This window comes from Cheilinus undulatus, linkage group 6, assembly GCF_018320785.1.
Source record: "Cheilinus undulatus linkage group 6, ASM1832078v1, whole genome shotgun sequence".
Taxonomy (NCBI): Eukaryota; Metazoa; Chordata; class Actinopteri; order Labriformes; family Labridae; genus Cheilinus; species Cheilinus undulatus.
In genome coordinates this window covers 8,540,568-8,553,210 of record NC_054870.1, presented here as the reverse complement: position 1 = coordinate 8,553,210, position 12,643 = coordinate 8,540,568, and the positions used below count along the sequence as shown (strand labels likewise).

The 12,643-nt window shown below is 41.6% G+C and overlaps 1 protein-coding gene across 2 annotated transcripts in view; it reads left to right on the top strand.

The window, feature by feature from the left end:
- The window catches only part of thada (THADA armadillo repeat containing), a 200,325-nt gene that overhangs the window by 115,884 nt on the left and 71,798 nt on the right, over positions 1 to 12,643 (top strand). For both annotated transcript variants that reach the window (XM_041789514.1, XM_041789513.1), the window contains exons 30-31: positions 3,447 to 3,550; positions 8,541 to 8,623. In XM_041789514.1, the coding sequence (XP_041645448.1) occupies positions 3,447 to 3,550; positions 8,541 to 8,623 (187 nt within the window). The remainder of the gene's footprint in view (positions 1 to 3,446; positions 3,551 to 8,540; positions 8,624 to 12,643) is intronic.

Genomic DNA, 12,643 nt, shown 5'->3' with positions numbered 1-12,643 from the left:
CAATTAAATATATACTCATCAAATGCATAAAGCATCAAGAGATCTCTGTGGAAGTTGATGAAATGTGCACATTTGGTGGTTGCTATACCCTTAAAAATCAGTCAGAACTTGTCAGAGCTCAAATGGTCGCTGTAGATAAATTGATTTATGTTTTAGTTATGTAAGATTTAAAGAAGTTAAACCAACTTAAAGAGAGTATTTGAACTCCAGATGATTCTGAAATCAGTCTTCTGTCTATTGAATCACTTACTGAGGTGAAATATCTGATCTGCAGTGCTACCCTCTTGGTGTAATAGCTCTCAGAGTGACAGTGAGAGGACAGAGGGTGTGTGAGCTGGATGTTGGTGTATGAACAGTGGGTGTTGCCTGGGCGTGACTCTGCAGGAGTGGAGGGAAGGCCGGCCTGGACTCAGCAGCCAGGCTTGGTGCTACGTGGTCGGCCTGGTTTTTCCCCACGTTTCCTTCCCTGCTCGCTCTAATGAATGGCTTCCTACTGGTCTGTGGCCGAGCCCGGCTTAAAGAGTATACTTACCCAGGCTCAGAATACACACCCAGCCAGCCAGTCAGCTAGTCAGCCAGTCAGAGTCCTCTAAACACACCAACCAGCCGTCCACCTGCTGCAGACTGAATCCGTCACATCAGCCACAGAGAGGAGAACAATCTGACCCGAAACGGGAAACTTTTTCAGAATTCTTCAACATTTTTGGTACAGTGACTCCCGCTGTTCATGGATCCTTTCAAGTTCACACCACAGGGGTTAGGAAGTGGGATTTTTATAACAGAGGACACATACAAAGTTCATTAAAGAACCCTGCTTAGAAGTGTAACTCTAAAGCCTGAACTCCTGGCAATGACTCGACATTTTCAGGACATTAAAGCTCAGGTGTTTCTGTTTGCATCAGAATGGCGAAGGAAAGTGACCTAAAGGACTTTAAACTTTCTATGGTTGTTGGTACCAGACGGGCTGGTCTGAGTATTTTACAAACTGCTGGTTCAAGCACATAAGAAGGCTCTGATAACTAATAGTTTGGATCAAGATATGCAGATGAGCATCTCCAAATACACAATATGTTGAACCTTGAAGCAGATGGGCTAAGACCGTACCAGGTGCCACTATTGACAGATAAGAAGGTGAAACTGAAGCCACAGTTCCCACCAGCTCACCAGAATAGGACAATTAAAGATTTGGAAAAATGATGCATGGTTTACACACAAACACAACTGTTTAAGATAGAATTGAGAAAACTGAGGTAAGCATTAGTCTATAAAGCAGTTAGTAACCCCAAGGCACTCTGTCCAATGTGAACAATGTCATAGTACAGTGCACTCTATCGTGGTGAATGTTCCAGACTATAGACCATATTCCCAAATTGGAAATGTTCCATTGGTAATATTAGTCATTTACCTGATGTGTTAAGGCATCGACTCAGCTGATCTTACAAGCTTTTTACAGCTGGCTGTCGGGAAAATGTCACCTCAAAAACAGAACGCATTTAGATATTAGCATTTCCTAACATCCACCAACATTTTCTTTGGTCTCCTCTTTGTTTTCCTGCTGAAATTAAAGTGCTACGATGTTCCACAAAAAAAGAAGAAAAAGTGCAACTTTCAGAAATTACACAGTATGATATATTGAAATTATAATCTAGCAGAATATGTTCCCTTACACTTTTTATAATCCACAATCAACATTTGCCAATATCTGCCTTTATACCTGCCTATCTATATTTCAAGTCACTTGCTAAGTAAAATTTTCCCCATTTCCCCATTTGTGGACTTCAGCACTTATTATAAACAATTCCAGCCTTGTTTTCCTGTTTGGTATCTTGAAATGAGATGTTTATCTTGACTTACCACAACACAACAAGATGGGATGCAACATGATGCTAAATGACACGATACAATCAATTGCAGTTCAGTTTGATAGGATACTATACAGTATGTGGGAGGGCAAGGGCTTCTGGTTCAGGGACCTCAGGATTTCATCTCTGCTGTTTGCAGATGATGTGGTTCTGCCGGTTTCCTTGGCTCGGGACCTCCACAAGGCATTGAGGCGATTTGTGATTGCGAAGTGGCTGGTATGAGAATAAGCACCTACAAATCTGAGGTTGTGGTCCTCTGCCAGAAAACAGTGGATTGCTCCCTCTGGGTGAGGATTGTGTCCTTGCCCCAGGTGAAGGAGTTCAAGTATCTTGGGGTTTTGTTCACAAGTGAGGGTAGAATGGGCCATAAGATTGACAGGTGGCTTGATGCAGCATCAGCAGTATTGCAGGTGCCGTTTCATACCGTTGTGATGAAGAGCGAGCATAGCTGGAAGACAAAGCTTTTGATTTACCAGTAGATCTGTGGTCATGAACTTTGGTAATGACCAAAAGAATGAGTTCACTGTTTCAAGCAGTCAAAATAAGATTCCTCAGGAGGGTGTCTGGGCTTAACCTTAGAGATAGGGTGATGAGCTTCAACATCTGAAGGAATCTCAAAGTAGAGCCGCTGCTCCTTCTCATTGAAAGGTGCCAGTTGTGGTGGTTCAAAAATTTGATCATGATGCCTCCTGGTCACCTCCCCATGGAGATCTTCTGAGCCTGTCCAACTGGGAGGAGACCCAGAACACGCTTGAAGAATTATATATCCTATTTGGCCTGGGAGCACTTCAGAATCCGTCATGAGGAACTAGAAAACTTTGCTGGGGAGAGGGATGTCTGGGTTGACTGCGACCCTACCTCTAATAAGCAGAAGATGATGGATGGATGGATGGATGGATGGATGAAAGGGCTATACGATACAAGATAAAATAAAGTGATAGGTTGTGAATGATACGTAACGATGCAATAGAATACAGTACGTAGCAATACGACATGACACACTATTGTAGAGAAGTTTCCTTTGAGCTCAGTTACTACATACATTTAGCTGCCTCAACAGGAGTACGCATACCTTTTTTAATGGTGATACTGGTGTCAGGTATTGTATGATTTTTCGTTCCTACTTTTACATTATTTGATACCTGTTTGGTAACCTTGCAAAGCAGATGAATTGGCCAGATTCCATGTCTGTCATCAAACAAATCCATCTAGCAAAGCTCCAATCTGAAACTATTGTCCCAGGTCTAAAAACAAACCTAACCAATCAGTGTCATTTGAGGAGGATACCAGGAATTGATCCCTGCAACCACTGCATCAAGCACTATTGCCTATGGGCACCAGCTCTACCCACTGAGCCTAGCCAGCACCTGCTATCCACCTTTTTAAGGGACCTTGAGATTCTGTTTGGTGGTTGAAGGGAACAGATTTCTGCATCTCAGTCTTTACAGGATGCTCGAGACCCTTGGTCTCTATTTCTTTCTGTTCACATTCTCTGATTTGTGAATCAGTCTGTCTCGTGTATAAATGTCTGTAAGTTTCTGAATGTATAAATATATATTGGTGTGTTTTTTTGTGTGTGTGCAGGTGCTGTTTCTTCTGCGCTCCTATCAGGCAGACTCTCACAGACCCCCACCTGCAGGAAACGGCCTTGCTGAAGCTCTATGCCAACGCATGTGGATCGCCTCTCGGTAATCAGAGACATACACACACAGAGATAAGCATCCCTCCTGCTCCCTTACATGAAGAATAGCTCCTTGTCTCTTGGTCGTCCCCTCCCTGTCCGTGTCCGCTTCATGTCCTGCCTGAGCTAACATTTCAAAGAGGCCGCCTGCTGTCTCATCCGCAGACCCCCCTCTTCTCCCTCCTCTACCTCTGGCCCTCTCACCTGACATCGAGGCCTGAAGATGGGGCACAGATTACACTTTTGCCCCCCTCCCCTCCAGCCTAGCTGAGGTCAGGCCTGGGTCTGGGCTCTCTCTGCAGGTCACCGCGTTAGCAACATTAGCCATGCTAGCTTCGCTCTGTTTCACTGATGAGCCTTTATTAAGATGACGAGGTGGATTCTTGCTCAGCAGAGCGCAGCAGGCGTCTGTCCGTGTGATCACAGCGAGGCCAGCGGCTCAGAGGATCTGTGTGTGTCCTCTGATGTGGAGCCGCCTCCTTCGCTGAGGGTGGAATGCAGTGTTGGTCTGCTCTGAGTCACTGTTTGGTTTTTGGCCTCACACCGCCTCTGTGTTGTTTCACTTTGGATGTTTTCTTCCTGCAGCAGAGTGTCAACGCCGTGACAGTGATAGTAAACTCTCCAGTAGCTTTCTACTGCTCGCTCTGGCTTTGTGGTGGCACTTTAAACCCCGAAAAAGCTGTGTTCAAACCAAAAGTGGGACAACTGTCTACTTTGTGTTAGTGTGAGAATGACTGTGGGTACATATTTGTATCTTTGCATCAATTACCAGGGCTAAGGCCTAAGGCAATAGTATTTTTCCCTATCCTGTTTAAAACAATATCAAAGAAAATGTTGATGCCTAGAGCCCTTGTTCTCTTTGCATCAGAGGGTCAAGATTTCTTAATTGCTGTCTGCATCATCCTGATCAAATACATGAAGTAGGGGAGTATATCTCCTTGTGTAGTTTAACAATATGTGTGCATCAATATGATTATAGTGTGCAGTGTAATGCCAGATTCCTGCCATCCAGGTGGTATAGTGAGAGCTAGAGTCAGAGACATAGAAACAACTTTTAGAATGCATTTGCTGTTTTTTAATGGCTGTTTCATGAAAATCAGCATGTGTGGAGAATCCAAGTATTGACATATTTCATAGATTTCAGGTTTCAGCTGTAGACAATGGACTTGTTTGAATTAAACCTGGTCATATCTTTGTAGTGACTGGTTTGATATTGAGTTGTGCCAAATATCTTTTCCATTTTTGGTCTGAACACACCTGAAGAACATCTACAGAATAATGTCTGTGTTATGATCCACTGCAAAGTCTGGTGTGTAAGATGCACCTTCAATACCTGTGTTTTTCTATCATGTAAGATCATTAACTTTAAAATATGTCTGTGATCTATTTATAATTCTTTATGTCCTACACTCCCCTCCAAAAGTATTGGAATGGTGGAGCCAATTTGGTTATTTTTGTTGTGTTTTTGCTGTAGGCTGAAAACATTTGGGTTTGACATCAAAAGATGAATATGAGACAAGAGATCAACATTTCAGCTTTTATTTCCAGGTATTCACATCTGGATCTGATGCACAACTTTGAAGATAGCACTCTTTGATTTGAACCCCACCCATTTTTCATGTGAGCAAAAGTATTAGAATATGTGGGTCACAGGTGTGTTTGGTGCCCAGTTGTGTCATATTACATTGATTATTCACTGCATTTATAGTTAGAGGTTTAACTAATATGAAAAAAAAACAAACTGCTGTGAAGCTGAGAGAAGATGGAAAGTCAATCAGAGCCATTGTAGAAACACTGGCCAGTACAACTATTAGTAATGTTCTGAAGAAGAAAGAAACCACTGATTTACTCAGTAACAGCCGATGGTTAGACCAAGGAAAACAGCAGCAGTTGACGACAGAAACATTGTGAGAGCTGTAAGGAAAGACCCAAAAAAACTGGTAGTGATATCAGCAACAACCTCCAGAGGACAGGAGTGAAGGTATCACCATCTACTGTTCACAGAAGACTGACAAACCCAAATGTTTTCAGTCTACAACAACAAGAAAGGAATTGGGCCCACCATTCCAATACTTTTGGAGGGGACTGTATTTACTTGATGTGCTATCACAGGCACGTGGAAATGCCCCCTGGTGGGCAAGAATGACATCTTACTGTTGAAAATTACATAAAAGTTGATGTCCTTGGTTGCTAAGGATGTTTATTTAGCTGGTTTTATTTATTTGTTAATTAATTTTTTACAATGTTATTGGCCTGATATTGAGATTGCTATGTATTAGCCCAAAAAGTTAAGTATTTGCATTGGCAGATATGAAAGTTTTTGAATATTTTTTAACAGATATATTGGCTCACATATCTGCAGCACAGAATCTTATGTTGACCTTTAATTCTGGCAGAATATTCAACTGTAGCATCAGGTGTAGGTGGTTGACTAGGGCAGTGGTTCTCAACGTGGGGGTCAGGAGAGACACTGAGAGGGGGTTGCCAGATGCCTTTCAAAAAGCAAAGAATATTTTTTAATGATTTCAAGTTGTATATTTTACTCATTTTTGTAAAAATAATCCATAGAATGGGTTAAATGTAGAATAAAAAAACTCGGTAATTTGTTGAGATTTATGCTGACATCAAAGTAATGTTTGAAAAATCCTTAAAATGTAAGTCTGCACGTGAACCCTTCTTGAATTTGCATGGCTGTCTTCTACCATGCTTAAACCACTGTCAGGTACAGTGGGGGGTCTCCAGGCTCTGAAAAAAACCTTGGACTAGGGTGCCAGGCACTTTTAGCCTGACAGGGGTTTAAGGAGAAGGATTCTCCTCCATGGCTGGTATATATAAACGCCATCTAAGTAAAGTTCTGGCAAGGACTTTTCTTCTTCTTCTTTTTTTTTTTTTTTCACAGTTTGAATGTCATCTTAGGTCCTGTATTAGGGTCCAAAGTGACAATAACTATATCCCAGTTTTTCTGCAGTTGTCAAGTGATGTAAACACGGGTCGTTTTGACGAGATGAAGAACTGAAGGGCCTGGTGCTGCAGATACACATAGTTTTAAGTGACAGGTGCAGCTGACCTGAGTACTTTTTGCCATCCAGTCCCCTGCACCAGTCATGTGACTGAATGCTATGGCTATACTGTGATATGAATACACAGTATTAGGTATGAGACATGCACTATCACAGTCATTGACCAGGCTAATGATGCCACTATATGTCCTCTTTCTCCCTCATTAGTTGCCTTCTGTTAAGTAGTACTGCACAATTAATCTGATCACAATCCTGATGGTAGGCTGTGGACTTACACAATGGCATAAATGGCTACAATTATCATTGTATTGCACTTTGTAGAAGTACCTTTTTTCAAAAGAGGACAAACTGTATTTTTTGGAAATATTAAGTTATTTTAAAGCAGTGCTATAAAAACCTGAGATTGTGGGTGTTTTATGCTGCTTAATATTTGTGTGTTTTGAGTTGAAAAATAGACAGTTTAATTCCAGCATTATTCTCTGCATTTTCCCTAATAACCAAGCCAGAAGACTCATGATACCTTTTATGTATTATATCATAATAGCAATCACAAGCTGCAGTATTTTCCAGTATAATCACATTGTACACTTTCACCAAGTTGTGCACTGCTGCTGTTAAGTTGGAGTGGGTGCTAAAACCTTCAAATTGAATCACAGGACTTCAAATTTGCAGCAACAGCTTACTTGCAGAATACATCCAGATGCAATGGAATAAATCGTCACTGATGTACCCTGTAGTCCTGGGTGTCCCAGGTCTTGTCAAACATCAGACAGCCTCACAAAGGTGACCCAGCTGAGTGTGATTAGTCCACGCCTCGCATGCCAGCAGTTGACCACGGAGCCTTTCTGCAGCATCAATGATGGACTTGATGGCCCCCTTTTCCACCAGCCCTACTATCCCTACTTTTGTGAAGAATCTGCAGAGTGACTGGCCTACAAAGCCCCAACACACCTCGATAGGCTGACAGTGGGTGTTCCAGCCCTATATCCCACATTGCTCTCTCAGCTACTGGTACAGCTCCTGGTGCTTGTTTCTGCTCTCGGACTTCTTCCATATTCTCCTCCTAGGATGTAGTTAGCTCTTCCTTCTGCCATGACCATTCCTTTTGTAGAATCAGAAAAGATGATCATGTCAGATTGGAGGGTTGCAGAGACAATGCTCTGGAAACCTCCGCTGCTCGTCTTGGTAAGCTCTCAGTTGCCAGTTGACTGCTGAGACAAAAAAGGCCAGTTGTTGACCTTGACTGGGTGTATTTTAGTGCTTGAAACATGTTCCAATTAGACCAGTATGAACTGATGAAATCTGTATGAACCCTGATTAAAGTTACCTGACTTTTGATTACTTCTCAGAGTAGTCAACAGAACATTGCATTGGAACATATGGAGAACTTACATCTACTCATTGAGGACAGTGCTTTATTGATACTGAAGTATTAGGTCAATGGATTTATGACCTAGAACTTTTTTCCTAAACCCAACCAAACTGTAACCGCTGTCTGTATTGATTCAAATAAATCGCTCTACATTTAAAGTGTGGTTTATAAATGAGTGAATAAATCTCTCATAAAAGTCCTCATTCAATTATCAGAGAGGATGCAGTGAAAGGTTAAATGTTTAAAAAACATAAGTTGTGACATCAGCAGATGCTGCAGGTCCTGAACATCTCACAACCAACAGATTGACTCTGACTCATGAGTGTGTTTATGGGGAGGATGTGTGTGTGTGATCACAGTGGAAAATAAAACTGAGTGACCGCAGGCTGCAGGGTGAGCTCATTAACTTCACAAAGAGGAGCTTTCACTATTAAAGGTTTTTAAAGGATGTGGTTTATGTGTCCTGCTTAACAAACTGTGAATAAATTGAAGAATCATCCCTGTGAGGCCACACTGATCCTCTCCGGTGAGATAAACTTAATGTCAAAGGTGCATCTTCAGAGTAAAAGTCTAAAATAAAATCTGGTTGTTTTCCTGATTTGCAGACAGAACTTGTGCTTGGTGACCAGGGGAGCCTTTCTAGATGTGCTGGTGTGTGTTTGCAGATCCAGGATCAGTCTGCTGGAAGGTGAGTCCTCAGTGGGGATCAGGTTTTAATCAGGGTCTGAATAAATGCATGAAATAAGATGTGGGGAGAAATTAAACCGATCACACACAATGCACCATAGAGGTAAACAGGAAGCAGCGTCGTCTACATTTTAGTCCTTAATTCTTTCAACAAAGAAATTCAAAATGTTCATGACATTAATGCCGTGTGTTTAAAAAAAAATACAATCTGTGTAATTTTAATGATTTATACTTTCATATCTTCAGTCTTATTTCAAACTTTCAAGATTTTTTAGGGGCTTTCCCTTTGGCTACTTATAAATACTAAAAGTTACTTGTAAAAAGTTACACTTATAAGGGGAGGGAGACGGTCCAAAAACAACAGAAGGGGGCAAATAACCGACTACTGTAGAGGAGTTAGACATGCTTCTCAATAAATGGATCTGCCCTGATGCTTGTATACTAGGACACCAACAGTAGTCCAGTTATAATAGACTTGTAAAGCTAAACTACAGCTCCACTAAACTGATAATGGAAACACACAGAGAAAAGTGAATAGTATTTGCAAAGCATGGCAGCAAATTTGCAGAGCTTCTTTAAAGCTTTCTTTTAAACAGTCTGTTGTTTTCATATAATATAGCATACCTTAAGAGAACTTTTTAAGGTCTTCTGAAATTTTTAGGTTAAATGAAAGGAGCAGAAAAGATGGGAAATCTCTAATGTTGATCTCAAGTTAAGACTGGCTACACATCACTTCACCAACTAAAGATTTCTGTTTTGTTAATGGTGTACTCTCAGCTTCATTTAAAATGGGGTTATGTCCTCATGTTTATTCAAGATTAAACAATGAATACATGAATGGTGTTTTCAGATTGTCCACTCATTATGTTTTAAGAATGCTTTGATGGATTTTCTTTTAACTTCTCACAAATGTCCACTCTGACTCAAGCAGGAACTGTTCAGGTTTTGAAGGCCACTGCAAAGGTCAAGGTCACTGGACGTCATGTTCATTCCTTGTTTTCCAGCCTGACATCCAAACAATCCTTTCACAGATATTCTTCAAACTTTGTGCAAATATCCTTTCTGACTCGAGGATGAACTCATATCTTTTGAAGCTTCCATGTTGAGGCCAAGGCCCCCATCCCACCCCCAGCCCTTCTTTGTGACACAGTGAAGTACTGTCTCTGTCTGGCAATCGTAACCTTTGCTAAGACATATAAATTAGCTGCCTTGGAGTTGATCTAGTAATGTATTAAAGTCCATTTACCTCGCAGCCTGTTTAGTTTGTAAATATTTGTTCTTCCTCTAGTTTCAGTCTTGTTTCCTGCTGATCTGATGCTGATCACCCTCTGAGGACTGTGTCAACCACCTTAATATTTTCTGTCCCTCTGTTTGCTGAGGCTGTGTGGATATTTTTGAAGAGACAAACCTGCGACGTTTGTTGCTGAGGCTGTTCTCCTCACTCTGCATTTAGACTGATTGATGACAGAAGCCGCCTCACAGAAACCCCCCGCTGCATATATGAGGTTGTGTACGTCTCTCTATGTGTGTGCAATGTTGTGTTGCACATGTGCGTGGCCCTATGGGGGTCTCAGCGGTGCAGGAATGTGTAACTGAAGGAGGCGGTGTGGGACAGATGCCGGTTTGTGCCTCTGACCCAGTTAATGTCTGAACAGGGAGGGGAAGAAAGGGGGAAGCGGGCGAGGCACTTGTGTTTTCTCTGAGCCATGTGCTGAACACATGTCGGTCCTGACGGTGGAAATACCAAAGATTTCTCTAAACACGCCTGGAGATGGAGGCCAGGCCTAACTATCCTTACATAACTGAATACACACCTCTGATTCTCCTCTGTTATTAACATCATCCTGTCTGAATCGTCTCTATTTTTTCCTCTTCTTCATGTCTGAACACACTATCACTCATGCACATCAAATGTGTTGTTAAAACCACATCCGGGTGTTTGTTCTCATAAAGTAACATAGAGACTAAAAGAGGAGAACAATGATCTTTTTTAGTCAATTCTTATTTGAAAAAAATTATGAAAATTACTGTCAACTATCTTTTTACCGCGATGGTGATAAGACAATAACAAGCTAAAAATAGATACTTGATATTAAAGTCTCTGACAAAATGTATGGTTAGTTTTTGTGAACAAAAAGAGGTACTGCATTGTAAGAGTTGAGCTGCTGAACATTCAAAACCAATAAATTTTTCACCAAATCAAACCTTTGCCAAAGCCAGTTGGGCAAAAAGCAAAAATATCTTTTCCACCAAAAGCTTTTAGTGTTGTTCTCTGCCTTTCTTTTAATACAGAATGCTGTCCAGTTCTGATAAAAATTCTGCTTTAACTGCATTCACGTTAATCCCCTCATCAGAACCTGTTGTTTACAGCCTTGCGGTTAAACTGAACCACACCTGTAGCTTCTGCCTCATTCTCCTTAAATAGCACTGATTGTTCAGACGTTCTCTGGCTGTGAAACAGAGTTTCAGCTCGAAGCTTTGGAAGGTGGAGCTGCTTGATGAGACTCGTGGCCATTCCACTGGCTTTGCAAGGTTAAATCAGCAACATGCATCGTTGAAACCAAAATCCAGTACCTTAGATTGTCTTCAGACTGTAAAAAATCATTAATCTTCTTCATTCGCTCAAAGCAGATGTGATTGGCACTCCTTGTGTCAAGCAGCATTTGTTAAAATGGTAATCCAAGGAAAGAATCTGTGTAGAAATCAACAGGATCAAAGCTTTTTAGGTAACTTAACCAGGTGACTTACAGGAACATTGTATGGTGTTCGCAGTCACCTCAGTAAAATGGCTTTAATGTCAAGGTAAATAAAACATTATCATGATGTGTTCAAATGTCAATGAAGTTACAGAAAATTCTGGTTTTAGTGAAAAAGTTGCATTATGGTTGTTTAGAGAAAAATTATTGTTGTATTCCCAGCCATAAATAAACCAACCCCAAAAAGTAATGTAATTTGTGTTTGGTAGATCATTTCTTTGCTGTAGCAATGCTTAATGTTTGCTCCCGTTTAATGGTGCCACATTTGTAAGGAACATGCATTTGTGGGATGAGCAGCAGAGCTGAGTATGTGGGTTGCATCCATGAAAAATGTGCCAAATCTTCTCTGTCAATGCTAAACAGCTTATCCTGCTATTGACTCTTTTTTGGTGAATTGGATGATTGAAGTATGAAGAATCAAGACATATTGGCAGTTTGGCAATTTATTCATGTAACAAACAGGAGCCTCAGTAGCATGTGGAAGAACCATACACAGCCACAACTTCCTGGCATCTCCTCCTCATGCTGGCCATCAGCCTGGTCACACACTGCTGTGGGATGGCATCCCATTCTTCAACCAGGATTTGAGTGAGGGAGATGCCGCCCCCACACCATTGCACTACCTCCACCAAAAGCTGTTACTCAGTGCAGTAATCAGCATAGAGTTGTCGGCATCTTCTCCACACTTTGACCCTACGATCCAACTGCCATAGGCAGCATCTGGACTCATTGCTGAACATAATGTTCCTCCACATCTTCAGGTTCCAGAGCATGTGTTGCCGACACCAGCGCAAATAAGCCTGACAGTGGGGCAGTCATGGCTGGCCTCCTGGTAGCCCTATGGGACCGGAGATTGACTGTCTGCAGTCTGTTCAGGACATACTGTCCTGCAAATCTTGACTGCAAATCTGTAGGCGACAGCCTATGGTTCCTAAGTACTGAAAGGGTGAGGAAACAGAAACAGGGATGTCACTTCTTTGGATCCTACTTTTTGGCCTGTCCCTGACATTCCATGTTATATTTACCTTTAGGTATGTACCCTACCTTTAGTAACTGCCTTCAGTTTGGAGATGGCAATAGGGCTTACTTCAAATAATGGTGCAACTTAATTTTGCAGAACACCAGCTTGAAGTTGCCCTACCACACAGGCCCTATCCAGATCAGGCCATCAAGTGCTAATCAGGCACTTGAATTTCAGCACCTGGGGGTACCAGAAGCTTAGAACAACAGTCAGTTGCAACAGCAGAATAAGCTGTTTGGCATGG